The sequence below is a fragment of the Geotrypetes seraphini genome, chromosome 1 (genome assembly GCF_902459505.1).
Source record: "Geotrypetes seraphini chromosome 1, aGeoSer1.1, whole genome shotgun sequence".
Classification (NCBI taxonomy): domain Eukaryota; kingdom Metazoa; phylum Chordata; class Amphibia; order Gymnophiona; family Dermophiidae; genus Geotrypetes; species Geotrypetes seraphini.
The window spans coordinates 22109168-22133244 of record NC_047084.1 but is presented as its reverse complement, the minus strand read 5'-3'; the positions used below and the strand labels follow the sequence as shown (position 1 = coordinate 22133244).

Here is a 24077-nt window from a genome sequence, read left to right as displayed (position 1 = left end):
GACTGAAATGTAGGCCATGGTTTTTCTAGCCTACATTTCAGCTGCCTATCTTGGCGTGAATCACATCTGGGTAGCTGCTTTAGCCTACCTAATGCCACTTCTGGCATTGGCCACTCCTACTTTCATGTTCTGCGGCCTAAAGCGATTCCAGGGGCCATTTCAACTACCTTTTTATTTATGCGTTGGTAGGCACTTCAACACTGCCATTTCTGACTGCATTTTTCAATTACTTGGGCATCCACAGGGCACCTACCGATGCCTAAATTTAGGCACTGGTTATATAATTTTCCCCTTTATGCCCAAGTCCATGTTTAAATAGTACTGAGAAGTATTTAAAGCCAATTTTGGAAAGATTTAATTAATGTTAACCTATTTCTTTCACTGTGGAGCTTATCCATCTATTTTAAGATAAATTATGTTACATTCACTCCGGAGTCTGTATAGTAAGTGTTCAGTATGTACCCATGAATCGGGTCTTGCAGAAAACCAAACACATTGTTTTCTGCTCCTCCTAATTAGCAAAGAAACACAGAGACCCCTACAGTTTTTTCAGTTTTGGAAGCAGCGCAGGCAAACAGATCTCATACAAATTCACTTGGGAAAACCTGAGTGGATTCGGCCCTCGACTGGAGTTGTGCAGGCCTGCCTTAAAATATCCCAAAGAATATGTATATTTTCAACATATGATACTCCAACAACAAGATGAATATAAATTTCTATATTGACACACTGTCCAAACAAAATAAGATCTACATAATACTACAAATAGTGAGATTCATCATTCTACATTTTTAAAGAGGAGGGGAGAAAAAACAATGATCAAGCAAATGAGCCTGGCATCCAGAGACATTTATTAGTCTTGCATTTTGGCTTCTGAGTTCTTTTTCCTCTTTAAAAACTAGAGTGATAAATCTCACTATTTTTAATATTTCGTGAACCTTTGTTTGTTGGACCGTGTATATTTTCTACATCACATTGATGTGGTGGTTCTGTTTTTTATTTTACAGAATGCTCTGAAGAACGGAGAATCAAGTGATCCTTCAGTTGCCCAAGAAAAAACTCCAGGAACCAAACGGAAAAATAACAAAAAGAATAAAGGCAGAAAGAAAAGTGGTGCACCACCATTTAGAAAGGTTGTTACTTAACATCTGTATAGAAAACAAAATCATACCTTGGAAATAATTCCATAGTTCAGCTCATCCTGCAGTTTGATTGTAATGAAGGAAAATAGTGCTATAATAACATCAAATCTTGTTCAATCAACTTTTTGTTTCACAAGGTAACTTGGCTGTTGTGAGCTTTCTCTTGGGTTGTAGCTCTAAGTGATTAAACAGGACTTATATAAATTGAGAGTTAAAAAAGGAATAAAGGCTTGAATGTGAATTTTGTATCTGACTTTTTTTAACCTTTCTAGATTCATGCTAAATTCCATTCTGGTGATATGACACATGAGTCCTGACAATTGAGTTAACATCCATCAGCCATGAGCTGTGCACAAGGAATCATATACTTTTACTTCAGCTAAGCCTTCTTCCTCAGTGGGCTGTACTGCCTCTCTTCAGTTTTTTTTCTTGTGCATGCGAGCTGGAAGGTATCTTTCTGATCTGCTCTGTGAAGTTTTGTTGTTTTATCTGAATTTTGAGACTTTCAGTGCGCAATTGGTCCAGAGTAGCCCTGGGGCAGCTCTGCCTGGGAGAAGACGCAGACCTCTGAGTAGCAGTCTGCAGCTAAAGGATTGCCCTGTTAAGGAACCTGTCTAGCCTAGCCAGCCTGCACTAACACTTAAGGAGCTTGCGGACCAATCTCCTGGGACAAAGCTTGCCCCTAATTTATCAGGCTTGAGCATAGGCTTTTGGGACCCACAAAAGTCCAGGATGACTTGACAGGTACCAACTGTGCTTTCTCTCCCTGTTCCAACGTGCAGGTCTGTGGGAGTATGAGATTTTGGTCCAGCTTCGGTCTGACTAGCACCCCGAAGATCACAGCATCCTGGACTGGGAATATATGTGTCTGAGGCAGTGGTCTTCTCCACTATCCAGCTGCAGTGTGAGCTGAAGTAGGCTTTAGCACGAGTACAGCACAGCACAATGAGTAAAGCCCATTATAGTCTATGGGAAAATCAGAGGGTCTAAAGTTGGCAGTTTTGGTGGTTTCTGGGGCTAGATGTAGGGTCCCCCACCTCCAAACTCCCCTTCCTGAATTTTTTGGATTTTGCTATAGCTTTCTCAGGCCGCAACGCTGCTGGTTAGAAAATCTGGGCTTTATTATACACACCCTTAAACAAATAGAAAGAAGATTCTCATTTGAGCTTTGATGCTGAAGAAGGATTTTAGATGTGCCTTTTACTGCCAGAAGAACTAACAAATCTGGAAAAGATCAAACCGGCTATGTCACTCGAAGCCCAAATGAGGAAGTTAAGACTGTCTTATTTTGGTCACACCATCGGAAAAGAGATATCACTGGAGAAGGACATCGTATTTGAAAAGATCAAAGAAACCAGATAAAGAGGGCAACTGGCAATCAGATGGCTGGACACGTTGAAAACAACCATGGGGATGACGCTGGAGGATCTTTCCGCACTAGCACAAAACAGATTTTCTTTTTAGATCCGCTGGGACTCAAACAAAATCCAATTTGTATGAATAAAGACTCCTGGGTCAAATCAATCTGTATAAATACAGACCCCCTTCCAAGGAATAGTTACAACTTTTTTAAAACATTGAAACACGACAGCTGAATGGCCCATCCAGTCTGCCCCTCCATAGCATCCACTATCTCCTCTTCTCCCTAAGAGATCCCACATCCCTGTCCCATGCTATCTTGAATTCAGATACAGTCTTCGTCTCCTCCACCTTCTACCACCCTTTCTGTAAAGAAGTATTTTCTTACACTACTCTTAAGCCTATCACCTCTTAACTTCATCGTATGCCCTCTGCTTCCAGAGTTTTCCTTCATTTAAAAAAGACATTGTACACCCATCTGCAGTGATATGACACATGAGTCCTGACAATTAGTTTAAAGCCCTCTTCAGTACATTAGCCAATGTTTTACTAAAGATGCTTCGTTCCTTCTTGGATAGATGGACACCATCTCTGCTGTGCAAATTGAGGAACATCATCCCATGGTCTAAGAATCCAAAGCGCTCACATCGGTGCATTGCATTCAGCTCTATGATGCGAGTTTCTCTCATTTGTCCTTTACCTAACACAGGAAGGATTGACGAGAACACTGCCCGTACACCTACAGTAAATGCTTCACCCTTTGTCCTAGGGCCATGAAGTCGCTTTTGATCAGTGGGATGCCTAGCAGTATCATTTATGCCAACATAGATAAGTAGCATAGGATAATGGTACTTAGTCTGGATGAGTCTCGGCAAACATTCCATTACATCTCAATCTTTGCACCAGGCAGACAGCACGCCTCTTAACATCATGTCCTGTCAGCAGATGGGCACCTCTGTACTTCTCACAAGGGAATAACTAACCACCACTACCTATCGCTTTTTGGTTACTGCTCCAGCAGCTTTGAGATTTTTGAGCTCCATTTTCTCCTGTTCTTGAGATATTATTATACCTCTAGGATTGTAAATCGGTTTTTCAGTTCAACAGAAGATGGAGTAGTGAGGTTCACTTTGCAGGGTCTGGTGATTTGCGTCCTGCTGCCCTCTTTTAGCCCAATATCTCCATCCCCTTTGCTGGAGATCCCTGATGCATCAAAATGCATATGTGGCATGGATTTCTGAATTTTACAGATGCCCTTTAGTCTTGCCACCTCATCTCTTAGTTCTTGTACTTCTTTCATGAGGGATTCAATATGCATATAACCAGTACATGAAACCAGTCCCTCACCATGGATCAAGCAATCAGTCTGCGCTGATGTAAAAGCTATAATTGGAGCTGCACCAACTTTACCGATATGATGTTTTTAGAAGAGTTTTTTCAACCTGTGGGTACCTTTCAAGACTGCAGCCCTGTTTCTCTTGTTCAGTAAATAAGGAGCAGGTAGTTACTCTTTTTGTGATTTTGAAGAACTTGTACAGATTTCTTTTGTATATCTTCGCCTATTATACAGTGATTTAGCTTATCCTCTCAGGTTTAGGAATGTATTTTTATATCTGGTGTGAAGAGCTGTGTTTGCTTAGCAGATTTAATTGAAGGGGTTAAAGTACTAATTTAGGGCTAGAATAAAAACTATTTTCAAGTAAGAGGTAAGTATTATGTGACCTGGTGACTTCTTGATTAACCTTGAAGCAATACTAATTTAAGTAAATAGTACAGTATACGTAAGAGTGTAACTTGTTTCTCTTTTGTGAAATGGGAGTAGAAGAGAAGCTTAGGATAAACTGATAATCAAGTACTGTAGGGGAAGGACACTATAATAAACGGTCTCCTTCTTTAAGGTTTAAAGTAAAGTAATTAGTAAACTGTGGGCTCCTTTTACTAAGGTGCGCTAGCGTTTTTAGCGCATGCTGAAGATTAGCGTGTGCAAACCACACACTAAATGAAAAATACGCAAGATCTATGGAGGTGTTAGGGTCTGGCGCGCGTGGCATTATAGTGCGCACGAAAACCGCTAGCACACCTTAGTAAAAGGAGCCCTATGTTTTTGCTTATGTGTATATAAAGAAAGGAAAAATCTTTTGTTTAAACTAAAGCAAGAGGTTACCTGATGAAAAAGGTCTGAACTTAGTAACCTCAATCAGTAACATAACAGCATAAAAATCCACTCAGTTCTAGGTGGTTTACAAAAGATAAAAGAAGGCTATACAAGCTTAGCAAATAATAAACTCATGTATAAAATTTGTCAAACAGGTAAGCCTTCAACATCTTTCTGAAAACCTGATAAGAGCCAGAATCCTGTATCAATTTACCAACACTCCTATCCCAGGATGCTACCTGATAAGCCAGAATTCTCTGATAACCTTTTACTGATGGAAATGTAAATATACTGAGCTTGCGCAGTGATAATTTTTTTTTCTGTGAACCTGAAGTGATCAATGAGATAATTTGTCACAAGGTCATACAGCATTCTAAAAGAAAAAGATCCCATTTTAAAAAGTATCCAATGCCTCAACTAGAAGCCAATGCAGCACCTGATAATATTTTGTTAAGTGTTCAGATTTTTTCAGATTGAAAATTAATCAGATGGCTGTATTCTGGATAAGCTCCAGCCTTTTAATAAATAACAGACTGTACCTTTTAGTATATAACAGACTGTACAAGAAGCCTGAATGCAGAGAACTCAAAATAAGCCCTGATTGTCCAAAGCTTCCAAAGCATAAAACAACTTTTCTTTACCAAAGCATTTGTTTGCACATCCAGGGTCAGATTGCGATTCAATAGGACACCTAAGATTTTAATTTCAAGTATAATGGGACAAACAATCCCATTCAAAATTAATGTGTCCTCCTTGATTTGATTTTATTGTGAAGGGAAGCCAAAAAGAATTTCGTTTTTTTTCTGTATTAAGTTTTAGTTTAAAAATCTCGCATCCATATTTCCACAGTTTCTATAATAACTGTTAGAGATTGCAAACTGTCAGAGGATAGGGAAATAATAGGAACTGCTATAGTATTATCATCTGCATAGCTATAGAATTTAGTTCCAAGAGGAGCAAGATTATTTCCCAAGGACGCTAAGTATAGGTTAAAAAGGGAGGGGGATAGCAGTGAACCCTGTGGGACTCCACATATATTTTTCCACTTATTGGAATAATAGTCTCTGAAATGGACCTGATAGGTTCTAGTATTCAAAAAAACACTAAACCAAGACAGAACATGCCCTGAGGTTCCAATAGAATCCATACATTTCAATAAAATTTTGTGATCAACTAAATCAAAAGCACTGTTAAGATCAAGTTGCAAAATCATGGCACTCATCCCCTTATTAAATAACTGATGTAGATGATCAAAAAGAGATAAAAGAACAGTCTGTACTATGACAAGAGTGAAAACCCGATTGGGATGTATGCAAGATACAGAATTGTTCAAGATAGTTTGTAAATTCAATGTTTGTTTACCAGTCCTTCCATTAATTTTGTGAAAAAAGGAATGGCCGCTATAGGCCTATAATTGCTTGTAGAGATAACAGATTCTTTAGAGTTTTTAACTATAGGGATTATTAGAGAATGTCCCGTTTTGTAATAATAGACTGATCCAGGCAGACTTCTTCTTGAAATTTTATCGGAGCAATTTTCATAATAGCAGGAGAGCAATTATCCAAAGGGTAAAATGATTTTACATATTTGGTGAATAATTTGTCAAATTCCTCCCAATTAGAATTTTTTAATTCTGTTCAAGTTAGATCAACTAATACCCTCTCTTCTGTATTATTTACGATCCTTGGGTCTAAGAGGTCAAATCCTATGCATGTTTGTCTTAAATTGTATATTTTACAACTGAAATACTAAGCAAGCTCTTCAGATGAAGGTAGAGCTTGATCAGATACCTGCTTTGTATGAGTCACATCAAATAAATAATTGACTAGCCTGAATAATTCTTTTGAATTTAGTACTTTATTACCTATTTTGGCTGAATAATATTTTTTTCTTTTATCATCTTTTTATAGTTTTAGACAGTAATGGATTTCTCTTGTTGGAAATAATTAAAGATGAATGGTAGTGAATTTAGTAGAGTATATATGTAGTGCAAGCCCTAGGATAGGGCCTAAACAACAAGAGATCTGTGAAGAGTGATAGCTGTGAAAATCTCCAAGGCTATTATAAATTATTGGTAACTTACATTACAGCTTGCAGTAGAGCCTGATCAGGTGCTTGCAAAGGTGGGGGAAGAGGGCAGAGGCTAGCACAATTTACTTATCAGGAAATAATTATCTGAAAACCACTGCTAAATCTTTAATTTCCAGCAAAGCTGGTACTAAACAGAGATTTAACAGATTTAACCAGTGCTCAAGCTTCAGGATAAGCCAAAGATGAAAAACTTTTTCCTCCACAGAACAGAAAGTCAGACTTGTTCCACACAAACAGAATAGCAAACCAGAAATCTCAATAAAATAGTAAGGATTAATCAGATAGAAAAGTGAGAGAATGCAAAAATGTTTGCTTAGCTCAAAACCAGGGAGGTCCCCGCAGGCAGATCCGGTTAAAGTATTGTTGATTCCGCGTTTTGTGTTTTTCTTATTGTTCTTGTGGAGATTTGGTTCCTTTTTTTCTTTTGGCTTGTTACTCTTGCCATCATGTAGATATCAATCAATTCTTCCACCTCAATCTCACTACTCTCCCTCCTTTGAAGTCTTCTCTGTCTATTTGATACTCTTCCTCTCTGAGTAGCAGTCATTTACCCAACCCCCTGATAAGTTCCTCTCTTCTTTCCTCACTGACTTTGACTCCTGGCTGTCCCACTTTCTTGAACCCTCATCTCCTTCCCTCATCCTTAGTGACTTCAACATCCATGTTGATGACCCCTAAATTTCCAGGTTTCTCACCCTAACATCATCATACAATCTCCAGCTGTGCTCTACCACTCCTATTTACCAGAATGGTAACTGCCTTGACCTTGTCTTTTCCAACTTCTCTACCACCAGATTCTGCACCTCAACTCTTCCTCTCTCTAATCTAATCTAATCTAAACCTTAAGTTTATATACCGCATCATCTCCATGAGAATGGAGCTCGACACGGTTTACAAGAACTTAAAATAGTGGGTAGAGAAGAAGAAAATGGATTACATGAACTTATGTGTAGAAGGGGGGAGAGAAAGGGGGGAAGGATAGAGCTACAATTTGCTGAAAAGCCAGGTTTTCAGTTGTTTGCGGAATAACTGAAGGGAGCTCAGGTTCCGCAGCGGGGTGACCATCATCTTTTAACCTTCACAACTCATCACCCCCCCCCCCCCCCCCAAGACCCAGCCAATTACTATTTATACATTTAGGAACCTTCAGGCTATTGACTAGAGAATGACACGGTGAAAAAATTGGTCCCCGTCACCGCCCCGTCCCCGTCTCACCATCCCCGTCACCGCCCCGTCCCCGTCTCACCGTCACCGCCCCGTCCCCGTCTCACCATCCTCTTCACCGCCCCGTCACCGCCACTGCCACCCCATTCACCGCCCCGTCACCGCCACTGCAATCCCATTCACTTTTCTTTATTTACGTATAAAGGAAACATTCTTTAAAACTTTAAAACTTAGTTAAATATTAGTTAATAACTATACAAAAACAAAACACGCAGAGAAAAAATTAATTAATAAAAATTCTCAAAACTGACACATTTTGATCACTAAATTTAAAATAGTTATTTTTCATACAGTTTTTCAATCACTAATCTTCCACCACCCCTGGGGCTAGCAATGCAAAAACAAACACGACATGTACTTTAAATGGCTGCAAGTCTCCCCTCCCCCCAGCGATCACGGCAGGAGGGCACCCAACCCCTCCTGTAGACCCCCCCAACGGCCCTCCCGACAATCGCAGCAGAAGGGTACCCAACCCCTTCTGCCGGTCCTCCCAATGGCCTCCCCTAAGATCGCCGGCAGGAGGGTACCCAACCCCTCCTGCTGGACCCCCCCCCCCCAACGAACCCTCCCACCCCGGAACCCCCTTAGTCTTACTTTTCAAGTTGGACCGGACAGCTCCTCGCTCGTCTGGCCAGCAGGCCTGCCTCCGTCCAAATGAGGCGGGCCCGCCCCTCCCCTCCCCTGCCTCCCAATGGCCTCCCCTAAGATCGCCGGCAGGAGGGTACCCAACCCCTCCTGCTGGACCCCCCCCCAACGAACCCTCCCACCCCGGAACCCCCTTAGTCTTACTTTTCAAGTTGGACCGGACAGCTCCGCGCTCGTCTGGCCAGCAGGCCTGCCTCCGTCCAAATGAGGCGGGCCCGCCCCTACCCTGCCCAACCCACAGGATCCTAGGGCCTGATTGGTCTAGGCACCTAAAGCCACTCCCGCTATAGGAGGGGCCTTAGGTGCTTGGGCCAATCAGGCCCTAGGATCCTGTGGGTTAGGCAGGGGAGGGGAGGGGCGGGCCCGCCTCATTTGGACGGAGGCAGGCCTGCTGGCCAGACGAGCGAGGAGCTGTCCGGTCCAACTTGAAAAGTAAGACTAAGGGGGTTCCGGGGTGGGAGGGTTCGTTGGGGGGGGGGTCCAGCAGGAGGGGTTGGGTACCCTCCTGCCGGCGATCTTAGGGGAGGCCATTGGGAGGCAGGGGAGGGGAGGGGAGGGGCGGGCCCGCCTCATTTGGACGGAGGCAGGCCTGCTGGCCAGACGAGCGAGGAGCTGTCCGGTCCAACTTGAAAAGTAAGACTAAGGGGATTCCGGGGTGGGAGGGTTCGTTGGGGGGGGGTCCAGCAGGAGGGGTTGGGTACCCTCCTGCCGGCGATCTTAGGGGAGGCCATTGGGAGGACCGGCAGGAGGGGTTGGGTACCCTTCTGCTGCGATTGGCAGGAAGGGTTGAAATGACAAATGAGGAGCACGGTGAAATAGCGGTTCCTAGAAGGGGGTACATTGGCCCGCGGGGACAAACCTGTTCACCGTTTCCGCGGTCGGTGAATGGCCTTGTCCCCGTCACCGCAGCGACTGCTAGTTTTCTTCCCCGTTTTCGGCGGTGACCCGCGGCTTAAATGCGGTGGCCGCGGGTAAACCGTCACCGTGTCATTCTCTACTATTGACCCTGACACCCTCTCCACCACTGTTTCATCCATCCCTTCAATTACTTTATCATGCAAGTCTGTTAATGAAGCCATCTTCTCCTATAAAACCATTCTCTCCTCTGCTCTTGATAACCCTCGTTCCTTCCATTTCATGTCCTGTAAGGCGTGCTAAACCCCAGCCCTGGCTCTACCTTAATATCTGCTACTTGCGATCCTGTGTCCGATCTGCTGACTGTATTTGGCTTAAATCCTGCACGTATGCTGACTTCATACAATTCAAATTCCTCCTGACATCCTTCCAGTCTTCCCTCTCACTTGCCAAACAAGAATACTATGCCCATTTAACTTATTCTCTTAGCTTTAATCCTCGCTGTCTCTTTGGCACACTCAACTCTCTACTCAAAGTGTCTCCACCTCCAATTCCCCCCAGATGATGGTAGAGTTCTTCTACAACAAGGTTCACAAGATTCATTTTAAGTTCTCAACCAGGTCACCTGCCCCCCCACTCTCCCTTCCAGTTGTCCACTCTGCCAACCTCTCTTCAACCCCTGCCACCTTTTCTGAAATCACTGAAGAGGAGATTGCACATAATCTCTTCTTCTCCATTCCCACCCACTTACTTAGCGCGCTCTCTCCCACTCTCATCCTTCCTATCTGTCACATCTTCAATCTGTCACTCTCCACTGCAACTGTTCTCAATGCCTTTAAACATGCTGTAATTACACCTCCTCAAATAATCCCACATGCCCCTACAGCTATCGCATCTCCCTCCCCCCTTCTTATCCAAGCTACTAGAACATGCTGTTCATTGCTGTTGCCTGGACTTCCTTTCATCTCAAGCTATTCTTGACCCACTTCAATCAGGCTTTCGCTTACTCCATTCCATGGAAACTGCTCTTGTTAAAGTCTCTAATGACCTGTTCCTGGCCATATCCAAGGGCCTCTACTCTATCCTCAACCTTCTCAATCCTATCTGCTGCTTTCAGTACTGTTGATTACCCCATACTCCTTGATATGCTGTCCTCACTGGGATTCCAGGGTTCTGTTCTAGCCTGATTGTCATCTTATCTTTCCCATCACACTTTCAGTGTATGCAATGGAGGATCCTCCTCCTCCACTGCTATCCTGCTGTCAAATTCTTGGGACCTCTCCTTTTCTTCATATATACCCACTCCCTCGGTGCACTGATATCCTCCCATGGTTTTCAGTATCACTTCTATGCTGATGATTCCCAAATCTACTTCTCCACATCAGATATCTGTACAGGAATCCAGGCCCAAGTCTCAGCCTGCCTGTCTGCAACATTTCTACCTGGATGTTTCACTGGGATTTAAAAATGAATATGGTCAAGACTGAGCTCTTTATCTTTCTGCCTAAAACCACTTCCCCCTCCCTCCATTCTCTCTCTGTGGACAACACTCTCCTCCCTATCTTTTCAGCTTATGACCTCAGGGCTATCTTTGACTCGTCTCTCTCTCCTTCTCTATTCAGATTCAACAGACTGCTAAAGCCTGTCACTTCTTCCTCTATAATATTACCAAAATACGACCCTTATCCACACTCTCATCAGCTCTTGCTTAGACTACTGCAACTTGTTTCTCTCAGGTCTTCCACTCAGCCATCTCTCTCCCCTTCAATCTGTGCAAAATTGTGTTGCATGATTTATATTCCGTGAGAACTGCCACCCTCACATTACCCCTCTCCTTAAATCACTTAACTGGCTCCCCATCTATTTCTGAATACAGTTCAAATACCTCTTACTGACCTACAAGTGCACTCACTCTGCAGCCCCTCAATATTTCTCCACACTTTTCTCTCCCAAGCTCCCTATTTATTAGGCAAGGCCCTCTTAGCTATACCTTTCTCCTCCACGGCCACTTCCAGACTCCTTCCGTTCTATCTTGTTGCGCTGTATGCATGGAACAAACTGCCTGAGTCATTATATTACATTACATTAGGGATTTCTATTCCGCCATTACTTTGCAGTTCAAGGCAGATCACAAAAGAAATATCAAGGATGTATTACAACAAGAACTTACTAGAAAAAATAAAAAACAGTTTGGACATTTTCAAAGAGTAAGAATTGTGTATGGATATTTGTTTGGGTAGTTGGCTTTAGTGAGAGGTGGTGTCTCTGGTAGTATTCAGATCCAAAACTAATATAAAAGCCTATCATTCTCTCTGCAACAAACTCCTCAACCTCTATATGTCTTGTCTGTTCAATTAGATTGTAAGCTGTTATAAGAAAGGATCGTATATTGCATGTTGATTGTACAGCGCAGCGTATACCTCGCAGAAGCTCTTCATTACTCTGTATTATAACACTTCCACAGAAGTTCAAGTATTGTAACACCTTTTACAGAAGCTAATGCAAACAGCTCTTAATTGGCTTCCCAGTCATTAAAAGCTAACAGTAAACAATTTGTCTATAGCCCTTAACTGAAGGAAACACAAAATAAGTGAAATTGCACAAAGGACACTGAAATGTTATAAGAAAAAAGATAAACTAAAAATCCAAGTGCTAAACCATTAAGCACCTTATAATACAGAAAACCAAAAAGACTGTGGAGTGACGATGTTCCTAAATGGACTTTATTTGAAAGTTCCAAAGGTACACCAAAATCATCCACATAAAATAATTTCATCCACATAAAAATAAATTCATCCACATAAAAATAGGTTATCCACATAAAAGCCTTAAAGGACCTAGTCCGCTAGGGATACAGGACCCAACACGGTCCGCGTTTCGACAAAAAGTCTTCTTCAGGGGTCTCTGGGGGTCCTATAAAGGTGAATACGTGGGAAACAATTGTGTGGTGAGCCGGAAGTGAGACACTGCTTGCGTTTGCACCTTATAACACAGGCAACCAAATTTAAAAATCGCCCTAGCATCTAATAGGAGCCAGGGCAATTTGTGATAGTAAAAGGTTACATAGTGGAACTTAAGACGAAAAATCAAAGATACTGCTGTGTTTTAGATTACACATAATCTAAGAAGATGTTTATAACAACCACCCAAATAATGTTACAGTAATCTAAACCATGGAGACATGCTAGCTTTCTTTTGGTACTTTGAGTTATAGACAGCAATTTCTATTGTATGTTTGTACTTGTGCGAAGTACTTTTTAGTCCACAACTTTAATCCACCTTTATTAGCGAGAACTCCTGCTCATAGAGAATCGCAGCTAAAAACCTTTGCTATTTTGTGATCCCTCTTGCAAACTAATCTACTTAACATACTTTGTATTAAGAGAAAAATTAAGTATTTAAAGAAAAATGAAAATAAAATCACCAATTTTCCAGCCTTTAAATAAAATAAACTAGCTACAGTGATACTGTTCATAATTTTGTATCGTTTTAAGTGCTGTGCAATACTAAAAGCATAAGTCTGGGACACCTAGCATACAAATTCAGAGACTTTTTTACTAAGGATACAATCTGAGAAACTACAGATTGATGGAAATTTTTATATTTTAAAATTTGGCTTGGATCTTTTCTATTGCAGTGGCAAGTTGGAGATGCCTGTACTGCAGTTTGGTCTGAGGATGGAAATTCTTACCCAGCTACTATTGTGTCAATAGATCCCAAGAAAGGAGCATGTGTAGTGGTTTACACTGGATATGGAAACAAGGAAGAGCAAAGTTTGTCTGATCTGCGTGATCCTGATGGTGCTGAAGCCTGCAATGAAAAGAGAGATTCTGAGGAGGTGAGGAGGCAGTTAAATTACTGAGGGCTGGATGCACAGAGCTCTGGCATGCCAGTGGAAAACACTGGGTTAGGGGTGAGTTTCATTTTCCGGGTGATATTCAGCACAAATAACATGCAAATTATGTGCACTTTATTTGTGCTGAGTTCCATGGTGAAAGGGAGAGGAATTGTGCCTGTGCACAGGAACTGAGTGTTAGATACAGCTCTTGAGCATTAGGCACAGCTCTTGTGCGTAAGCCCAGTACAGTGCAGGGCTGTGATTGTGGAGCTCCAGTAAGCAGCGACAAGGGCAAAATAACAACAAAAAGAAAAACTTCCAGCTGCAGCTGAAGCCTCTTTTGCTGTGGCAAGTTCAGAAGTCTTTTTTTTTTAAGCTACACTATGGTTTTACACCCTACTGTTGGGTGCAGGACACATACACACATCAGACATGCAGCTGCACAGATTACAGCAAACTGCTCCTACCGGGGAAGTTACCGACAGCTCCAGACGTGACAGAAAAGTTTGCATGGTAAGAGGGAGGTGTTCCTTACTGTGCATTACACAGAGTGTTCATTTTAATACTAATGAGCTCCTTATAATGCATTTGCATTGGATTCTCAGTGACTGCTATCGCGACTGATAAAAACCCTCGAGAACTCTTTTGTGCTTCAGAGGCTGAGCTAACATGCAAGTAAGATCGGAGGAAGGGATAGGAGTTACTTTTAAAGAGTCGTTTGAAGTTATTTAAAAAACCACTTAGCCAACTAGCATTGATTGTTTATTGATGAAATTGGGAGGAATGGTAAATAAAATATATTTTTGTTGGTTTGCTATCCCCATTTGTAGAAGATGAATGAATTGATTGATCTGATGTTCCAGTTATGTTTAGATCATTCAGGTCTGCTAGTATTGTAAAATTTTAATTGCATTCTGACAGCCTATTAATAGGAGCATTACAAATTTTGGTAACAGCTGAAGTTATTGAATTGAAGCCACATAAATTTTATTTTTTTACCGCCCATATTGCTGGATGAACTTCAGATTTATTATTAGCACCTGAGAGGGCGGATGTGCTAAACATTCAGAGCAGATACAGTTTTATTTTTTAGTAGATGGGCTGAATCTTTGTAATCAGTTCTCCTTTTAAAAGGAGAGGGTCAGGAATATCTATCATTTCTTAAACTTTTGAAAATATGGTTCTCTGATCAATTGGATAAGATTGTTAACTAAAAATGGTTCATCTACCTTTCTTTCCTTGGGTTTTGTTTTGGTGTCTGTTATCGGCTCAGTACTTTCTGGGTATTGAGATATATGATTGTTTATGTATTGTTTTGTTGATTTTTAGTGTTTTTTATAGTATTTATATCTGGTGCACAGGGCATGTGAGTCCTGAAGAGTGGGTTATTTTCCCAAACTGTGAGTCTTTGCAGAAGGATATCATCTACGTTCTTTTCAGCTCTGCCTCCTTTTTCAGTGGGCTGAACTGTCTCCCTTCAGTTTTTCCTGCTGCAAGCAGTTTGAGAAGGCATCTTTTTGATCTGCTCAAAGTATATTTCTAATGGATTTGCATGGTGAGTTCAGTATCATATATTGGCTGTGTTAAACAGCCAAGAATATCTTTGAGAGCACATTCCATGAGAATGGCAGCTTCTTCATGGGCAGAACTCGGTTGACATGCCCGAGGAGATTTGTACATGGTCTACACTTTATACCGTTACTAAGTTTTATAGAGTGGACATAGCAGCACAAAATGATGATGCTTTTGAGTCCTCAGGATTAATTAAGGTCATGATCATTTATTCCATCCTGGACTCGAGGGATTGGTTTGATATATTCCACTCATCAGAATTTGTATGCTCTGTGCATCAGAAGGACATACGAATCCTGACATCCCACCCTTTCAATGTAATTATTCTCCTGCTTAATTTCTTGGTTAAGTATATCTGTTCAGAACTTGAGATCTTCTCATGCCAGTCAGGTATTATGAGTATAATGCCATATTATCATTTCAAATACAATTGAAAGTATGCAGACTCCATAAATATTAGTTCTGGTTGCACTCAAATAGGTGAATTGGTTATTCCACTTTGTTTTATATGATATGTTTTGATTAACATTGTTCATTATACAGAGCAGAACAGAAGTGTCTTGTCGGGGAAGTTCTCCGTACCCCTCCTTCTTATGTCTCCTATTGTAGTAGTTATTGGCTGCTTTGGTACAAACTGAAGGGAGACAGTACAGCTCACTGGGAAAGGAGACAGAGCTAAAAAGAATGTAGATGGCATCCTTCTGCAAAGGCTCATGGTTTGAAGAAAGTAACCCACTCTTCAGGATTCATATATCCTGTTATCAGAAAGAAGATTATTGAGATAAGAACCTAATCTTCTTGTACAATCCCACTTTATTCCGGGACCTGGGGTTATTTCCATCTACCCGCCAGGACTTTGTAGGAAGCCTCAAACTTAAACCCTTTCCCCTCTTACCTCATCACTGTCCCTGTAAGCATCAGTTTTCCTTCCTATAATCCAGGCTGTAGGAGCTTGTCTTTTCTGTTCGTGTTTTATTTCGTGTAATTTCAGTCTTTGCATTCTCATTTTTCACCCTCGTGCTGCAGAGGTTCCCTGCGGGGACAGCTCTGACTGCAGGAGATTGCAGACTTTTTTTTTTTTTAATTCTTTTTCAATATTTTCAATAAGTGCAATACAAATTAAATACATTTTATATTTAAGACATCACTTAATACTCTTTCAAGAAACAAATCAATCTATATTCCTCCCCCCACCCTATCCCATAACTATTATAAATTTTTAATTTAATAATCAAATCTTCAAAAAGCTCATTATGATATACATTTCATATCCATAAGAGATAATAAGCACTAATAAATAAACCAATACATTAATTTTACAAGAATTCAGAGAATTATTTTAAAATAAATCCTTTGGAAAAGTCTGCATCTGAGGAGTTCCCTACTTGTCAGTATATCCTCTAGACAGCCTGCACATCAGATCAGGGCTCAGGGACTGTTCCCTTAGGAGCTTGCTCACCCCATGTTCGTCCGCTAGTGGATCAGGTGCAGGCTGCATGTTTCTGTGGAGGCACACCCGGGATCGGAGCCAGACTGCATTCCTCTGCCAGGTGTCTGCACAGCAGGTCCGAGGGTGGCGAAGGTCCGGCCATTGGGGCAGTCAGAAAAATCGAAGTCCAGCTTCCAGCTAAGTGAGGCATACGATCTCCTTGTGAACTGTTTTAGCTCTGTCTGCAGTGTTTCCCAGTCAGCATATGTTTCTGTGAGTACAAGCTACAGCCTGAATCAGCAATTTAAGGGGGTCTTAAAAAGGGGTTTTTGGTTGGATTCCTTGCATACCCTACCCCATGGGTAGGCTATTCCAGTCCTCGAGAGCTAGAGCCTGGTAAGGTTTTCAGGATATCCACAATGAATATGTACGAGATGAATTTGCATGCACTGCCTCCTTGAGATGCAAATCTATCTCATGCATATTTATTGTGGATACCCTGAAAACCTGACCTGGCTTCGGCTCTCAAGGATTGGAATTGCCTACCCCTGCCCTACCCACTATCCCCACCCATATAATTCTATAATCGCTATTTTGGGGGTTCTTTGTGGGTTTCTCAGGCTATTTTTAATTAAAATCAGCACCCGCAGCAACCATCATGGATTTTCCCAATTTGATTTTAAAGTTATTTCTCATACTTGCCAGCTTCTTTTTTGAAAGAAAATCATATAGATGGCCTCTCCAGGGCAAGATGTGATGGATTAATGCCTCATGTCAGATGCACAGGCATGTTCTGTGTACACTATGACCCGTAAGGGGTGCAAGGCTTGCCTGGATTCGATGCCTTCAACCTCCAAAGAGGGTCTTCTAGCACCTTCTGCTCTGACTTCCATGAAAATGGCATCGTTGGGGGGCCCTGGGGAGTGCAAAGGCAACATTACAGTGAAACACAAGCGCGTCTCAGGAGATAAACCTCATAAATCCTCCAAACAATCCAAAACTACTACTTGGGGGTTGGCTCCCGCCGCGGAGGATGGTTTTTCCCCCCGGATTTTGTTAATATGCTAAATCAGGCATACTTGCTAAAAAGTCTCTGCCTGTCTCCCTTTAACCAGCCTCCATGCCAGTCACAGGGGCCCCTGCTCCTGTGGACCAGGGTCTTTTCACTTTCCTCCCCTCGGGGGTGCCAGCAGGTAAGCCAGTAGTGCCCACAGTTGCACCAGATATGCTTTCCATACCTCTGCTTTCGCAGGGGGGCACCATAGCAGCTGCAGATTTGGTGGATCTCCAGGATCCGGATCACTGCGGAGCCCCTGATTTGGGGGAGGAGCCCACTGTGCGCAGATTTTTCAAGTGCACACATCTTGTGGATTTGATCTCTGAATCTCTCCTGGAATTAAACTGCAGTCTGAGCAGCCTTTCGCTGCAGAATGTTCTCTCATGATCAGAGGCCACAATCTGCCTCTTTTCCTAATCATCCTGACCTCGTTCAGATTCTTACAGACATCTGACAGACTCCTGAGGGTCCTCTGGGAGATTCCTGAGGGTCCTTTGAAATGTGCTCATGTCATGGCGGATGCCTTTAACATGCACTTTGCTTCCCCGAAGGTGGATTCCTCAGTGATGCAGGTCACTAAGCACACTTTTCTGCCCAGTAATAGTGGAATGGTCCTGAAGGATATTCAGGACTGACTTGTGGATTTTGTCCTTAAGCGTCTGTTTGATTTGGCGACTGCTGGGGTTAAGGCAGTGTTGGACATTTCTTTCATGGCCCGGGCATACCATTCCAAGTTGCACTATGATCCTGACACTGTGGTGCTTTGTGACTTGGATTTTATAATCTCAGGAGTGGATTATATGGCTGGTGCTTTGTATGACATATTGAAAGTCTTTGCTAAGCTTTCTGCCTATTCTGTTTCGGCTCGCAGGATGCTCTGGAACCAGCAGTGGTCTGGCGATTCTTCTTCTAAAGCATCCTTGAACTGTTTGCCTTTTAAGGGACAGCTGCTGTTCTTCCTGGGTCTGGATGACCTTATGGCCAGTGGGCAGGATCACAGGCCCAAGTCGCTGTGAATAGATCCCGCCCTTCTAGGGGTCCTAATTTTCATCCATTCAGGAGCTCTCGTCCGTACTCGGGCCTTTCCATGTGCCAGCGGTCCTCTGTCTGCCAGACATCACTTTGGCAGTTCTTGAAGTCAGCTGGTGTTGTCCAGTGGATCCTGCAAAGAAGCAATTCTGACACCAGGCTGGTGTCTCCCCCCTCCCCCAATACATTGGGGGGTGGTTGTCAGTTTTTCTGTTGGAATGGCAGGCTGTTACCTCCAATCACTGGGTCTTGGAGGTTCTCAGGGACGGCTACAAACTGGAGTTTCTCTGTTTTCTGACTAAGTATTTACTGGATTCCCTAGCAGGCCGCTCCGAGAAGGCGGTTCAGCTGCAAGCTACAATCCGCAGATTACCCAATATTGTGGCCATAGAACCCATTCCAGAGCAAGACTCAGGTTCTGGGAGATACTCGATATACTTCGTTCCAAAGAGAGGCTCCAATGATTGGAGACCAATTCTGGACCTCAAGGCAGTCAATGCAGCACTGAAAGTGCCTCGTTTCCACATGGAGATGGTGTGTTCAGTGATAGCATCGGGAGCGCTGGGGGAGTTTCTAACCTCCCTGGATCTGATGGAGGCATATCTCCACATTCCCATTTTTCCAGACCACCGCAAGTATCTGAGGTTTCACATCTTAGGGCAACATTTCCAGTTTGCGGCGTTGCCTTTTGGGTTGGCGATGGCACCCAGGACCTTCACCAAGATGATGATGGTGGTGTCCTGGTTCACCTGTATCTGTACGAATGGTTGATCAGAGCTCCCTTGATGTCCGAGGGATGTCAGGCTGTTCAGCAGTTGGTACCAGTTGTTGCAGTATCTGGGCTAGGTGTTCAGTTTCAGGACGAGTCACCTCGAGCTAACGCAGGATTTGGAATATCTAGGAATTCAATTTCACACGGAACAGAACAAAGTGTTCTGCTTGTGTCCCATCAGGAGAAGCTCCGTCAGGATATCCAGGACCTTCTGGCCACTCTGGTACCAACGACATGGCAGTACCTACAGGTTCTGGGGACCATGGTGGCAGCGATCAAAGTGATCCCTTGGGCAAGAGCCCGTCTGTGTCCGCTGCCGTTGCTCTATTTTCATGCTGGAATCCCCAGTGGGACCCATTATATGCAACCTTGCCCTGGACGATTATGGCACAGAACAGTCTTGCATGGTGGTTCTGACCCCTCTTGCTATCCAGGGGCCTTCCCCAGGATCTCAGATTGGGTGATTTTGTGTACGGATGCGAGTCTCAAAGGCTGGAAGCAGTATGTATGACTTTTACTTTTCAGGGCCATTGGGCTTTCTCAGAGCACAAGTGATCGATCAATTGTCTGGAGCTTCAGACGATTTGGCTGGCTCTTCTCCACATCAAGGGTCATCTCCGTCATCAAACAGTCCATATATTCTCAAACAATGCCACGAGGGTGGCTTATGTCAGTCGGAAGGGGGGCACAAGGAGTCCCTCCCTGAGCGTGGAGGCTCAGTCTCTCTTCTGGTGGGTGGAGAGAAACTTTGTGGCGCTGTCAGCAGCGCACATGGCAAGAGTGGACAATGTTCAAGCAGATTTTCTCAGTCATCAGACTTTCGATCCCAGAGAGTAGTCCCTGACTCAAAGAGCATTTGATTGCATAGTAGATCTGTGGGGGCATCCAGCGTTTGATCTCATGGTGACTGAGGCCAACAAGAAAGCAGATCTTCAGTCAGTGTCACGAGGTCAGCAGTGCAGGCCTGGACACTCTGGTTCAGCCCTGGCCACGGGGAGTTCTCCTATATGTCTTCCATTTGTGGCCCATGATAGGGCATCTGTTGAAATTGATAACGACACACGGAGGTCCGATAATCCTGGTCACCCCCAAATTGGCCGAGGCAGCCATGGTATGCCGACTTGGGTCAGCTCCAGCAGGATCGGGGGCTCTGGCTAACTTGTCATTCTCACCTCCTCATACAGGGTCTGATTGTACTGCAGGATCCGGACCGTTTTGGTCTTACGGCATGGCTCTTGAGCACGCAGCCTTAAGTAGCTGGGACTATTCTTCGGCTATGATTGCCATATTGCTTCACAACAAAAAGTCCACAGTGGCTGCCTATGTAAAGACTTGTAGATGTTATCAGGCATGGTGCGTCCTGAGAGAGGTTGGCTCGTCTGTTCTGTTGGTTCCTCGTGTTCTGGAGTTTCTGCAGGCTGGCCTGAAGAAGGGCCTAGTGGTAGCTTCTCTCCGATGCAGATTGCCGGTCTTCCTTTTATGGATCCTCCTTCTCTGAGGATCTCATTGACAGCTCATCTGAATGTTGCCTGTTTTCTACAGGGAGCTCTGTGTCTTAGGCCTCCATTGCGCTTTCCCTGTCTGACTTGGAGTCTTAACCTGATTCTCTTTCTCTGGCTCGTCTGTCATATGAGACTCTGGAGCAGGCGTCCCTTATGGATCGTGCGATCAAGACAGTCTTTCTGGTGGCTATTGCCTCAGCCCATAGAGTTTCGGAGCTTCAGGCTGTCTCCTGCAGGGATCCCTTTCTGCGTATTACAGATTCCAGTGTGATGCTTCGCACTGTTCCTTCTTTTCTTCTGAAAGTGGTTACTACTTTCCATGTGAATCAGGAAGTCCGGCTTCCTGCTTTTCCTTTTTCCGGTTCAAGACAGCAGGACTGGGTGTTGCGGTCCTTGGATGTGCACAAGCTGTTACGGTATCTGGAGGTCACCAACGAGTTTCGCCTCCCTGACCATCTGTTCATTCTAGTGGGTCTTGCTCGCAAGAGTAGGCCAGCTTCTAAGGCCACCCTCTTCATGTGAATCCATGTGGCCATTTCTGTGGCTTATGTAGCGGCCGGAAGGAAGCCCTCCCTTGCGGTATGGGTTCATTCTGCCAGAGGTGTTTCATCCTTTTAGGCAGAGTCGTCGGCTGTTTTCTCTGGACGAGATTGCAGGGCTGCTACCTGGTCCTTCTTGCATATGTTCACCAAGTTCTACAGGATCGATGTGGTGGCCAAGCAGAATGCTGCTTTTGGTACCTCTGTTTTGGCAGCAAGTTCATTAGTCTCACCCTGATTTTCCGGGACTGCTTTGTTAAGACCCAGAATAAAGTGGGGATTGTACAAGGATGAAAGATTAGGCTCTTACCTTTGCTAATCTTCTTTCTTGTAAATTCACACTTTATTCCAGGAATCTGCCCTATTCCTTGCTGATTTGCCGATTGTCTGTTTTTCCAAGTACTGATAAGCTGGATTTCTGTTTTCTGACTAGACTTTATAAGAGTGTCATCAGAATGAGTTTAGCACTCAGTTTTTGGGGATCCATAGTTAGAGCGCCTCCTTGTGACACTCAGGCTGTGTCTCCTTAAAGCACTGTTTTGTCGTTCAGGTTTCTAATGTTTCATGGCTTGTTCTCTTGTTTTCTTTATTGCTGTTTTGCATTTGTTGATATGAACAGAATAGACTTACTTGCTGGGGAGTTTCTCCATTCCCCTCTCTCTTGTTCTTTTCCTCTACAGATGTTCCTGGCTGCTTTAAGACTAACTGATGCTTACAGGGACAGTGATGTGGTAAGAGGAGGAGGGATTTAAGTCTCTGAAGTTTGAGGCTTCCTACAAAGTCTTGGCGTGTAGACGAAAATAACCCACTGGTCCCGGAATAAAGTGTGGATTTACGAGAAAGAAGATTAGCGAAGTTAAGAACCTAATTTTTCGTTCATATATTTTCTTAATTGTATTTGGTTATTTTGGTTCCACCTTATTTTGTTGCTTGAAAAGTGAATTTATGAATGCTTTAATTTAAAGCTTGGTGGAAGTCCTGATTGGATGCTCGCATTCTACCCTCCTCTCCTGAATCCAAGTTTATTAATTTCTTGATATACCGTCCATCAGGTTTATCTGAGTGGTTTACAATTTCTATAATTACATAAAGGGGGGGAAAAAGAGAAGAGAGTACCGTATTTTTCACTCCATAGGACATACTTTTTTTCCCCAAAAAAGTGGGTGGAAATAAGGGTGTGTTTTATGGAGCGAATATAACAAACACATACCCTGGTACTTTATTAAAATCCCGGCGGTCCAGTGCACTTTCCGCGCTCCTGCCTTGCTGGATGGCTACCTCCTGATCTCTTCCGGCAGTGATGAGAACTGGCAGCGGCCATTCAGGTAGGCATTCACTTCTGCAAGACAATAGAGGGCCACTGAATAATATTTAGTATTCTGTTAAGATTCCTGATGCAAACCGCATAGGCCAAAAATACATGTCGAGTCTTTAAGTAAATAAAATTGTAGAACACACAGGTCACCTTCGCTGTTCTTTCTTTTATGCCCATCTACCAGCAGGTGGAGATAGAGAATAAGGCAAACAGCTGTCTTTAAGGCTACTGTGTATCTAACTCCAGCCAGTATTCTCCATCTCCAGCAGACTAGTAATGGCTTAATCTGTGCATTTTTAGTGTCTGACTGGAAATCCAGCCTTGCTCCTAGGTACCTAGATTTGATCCAGTTGAGCTGGGAGCTGAGTGGCTCCTTTGTGGGGTACATGGACAGATGGACAAACTGCCTGACCACCCTCATCTCATCTGCCCCATCCTTCAGGAAATCTCTCAAATCTTTCCTCTACAACAAATTTATTGAATTCCCCTCATCACCAAATAATCAAATACCTCCATCATGTAATTGATACTGGTTGTCTTCTTGACATTCACCACTCTATATTGGTCTGGTACACTGCTTTGCTCTTTATAAGCCTCTTGCACTGCCTCTCTATTATATATGTAACATAGTAACATAGTAGATGACGGCAGATAAAGACCCGAATGGTCCATCCAGTCTGCCCAACCTGATTCAATTTAAATTTTTTTTTTTTTCTTCTTAGCTATTTCTGGGCAAGAATCTAAAGCTTTACCCGGTACTGTGCTTGGGTTCCAACTGCCGAAATCTCTGTTAAGACTTACTCCAGCCCATCTACACCCTCCCAGCCATTGAAGCCCTCCCCTGCCCATCCTCCTCCAAACGGCCATACACAGACGCAGACCGTACAAGTCTGCCCAGTAACTGGCCTAGTTCAATCTTTAATATTATTTTCTGATTCTAAATCTTCTGTGTTCATCCCACGCTTCTTTGAACTCAGTCACAGTTTTATATGTATATGTACAATCTCTCACAAAAAATTGCACCCTCCAAAATACAGGACAAAAAAGTCACCTTTCTTTACAAAAAGGGAGAAAAGTCCTCAGTGTCTAATAGGGGCTCTTTAAGCTTCCCATATAGACAGGCTAGTTTTAAACAGAATTTAATCCTAGCAGACACATCCTTGGTCAGAAAAACTCCCAATTAGTAAGTGGGAGTTTTTCTGACCAAGGATGTGTCTGCTAGGATTAAATTCTGTTTAAAACTAGCCTGTCTATATGGGAAGCTTAAAGAGCCCCTATTAGACACTGAGGTCTTTTCTCCCTTTTTGTAAAGAAAGGTGACTTTTTTGTCCTGTATTTTGGAGGGTGCAATTTTTTGTGATTTATTTTGGGCATCCTTTTCTTGATTTTTTGGATATTTATGTACAATCTCTTACATGGTAAATCTACATTGTTCTGCGCTATTTAAACACCTTTACTGAATATGTACAGTTCTCATTGTATCTTTGCTGTAAATGTACAGTCTCTGACATTGTAAACCGCTCTGAACTGTTTGTGGTACTGCGGTATATAAA

The 24077-nt window shown here is 43.1% G+C and overlaps 1 protein-coding gene across 3 annotated transcripts in view; it reads left to right on the top strand.

The window, feature by feature from the left end:
- Positions 1–24077, top strand: part of LOC117352535 (survival motor neuron protein-like) — a 76691-nt gene that overhangs the window by 20911 nt on the left and 31703 nt on the right. For 2 of the 3 annotated variants that reach the window (XM_033928998.1, XM_033929006.1), the window contains exons 3-4: positions 1008–1133; positions 13109–13309. In XM_033928998.1, coding sequence (XP_033784889.1) covers positions 1008–1133; positions 13109–13309 — 327 coding nt within the window. The remainder of the gene's footprint in view (positions 1–1007; positions 1134–13108; positions 13310–24077) is intronic. The other variant, XM_033929015.1, reaches the window with a different exon arrangement.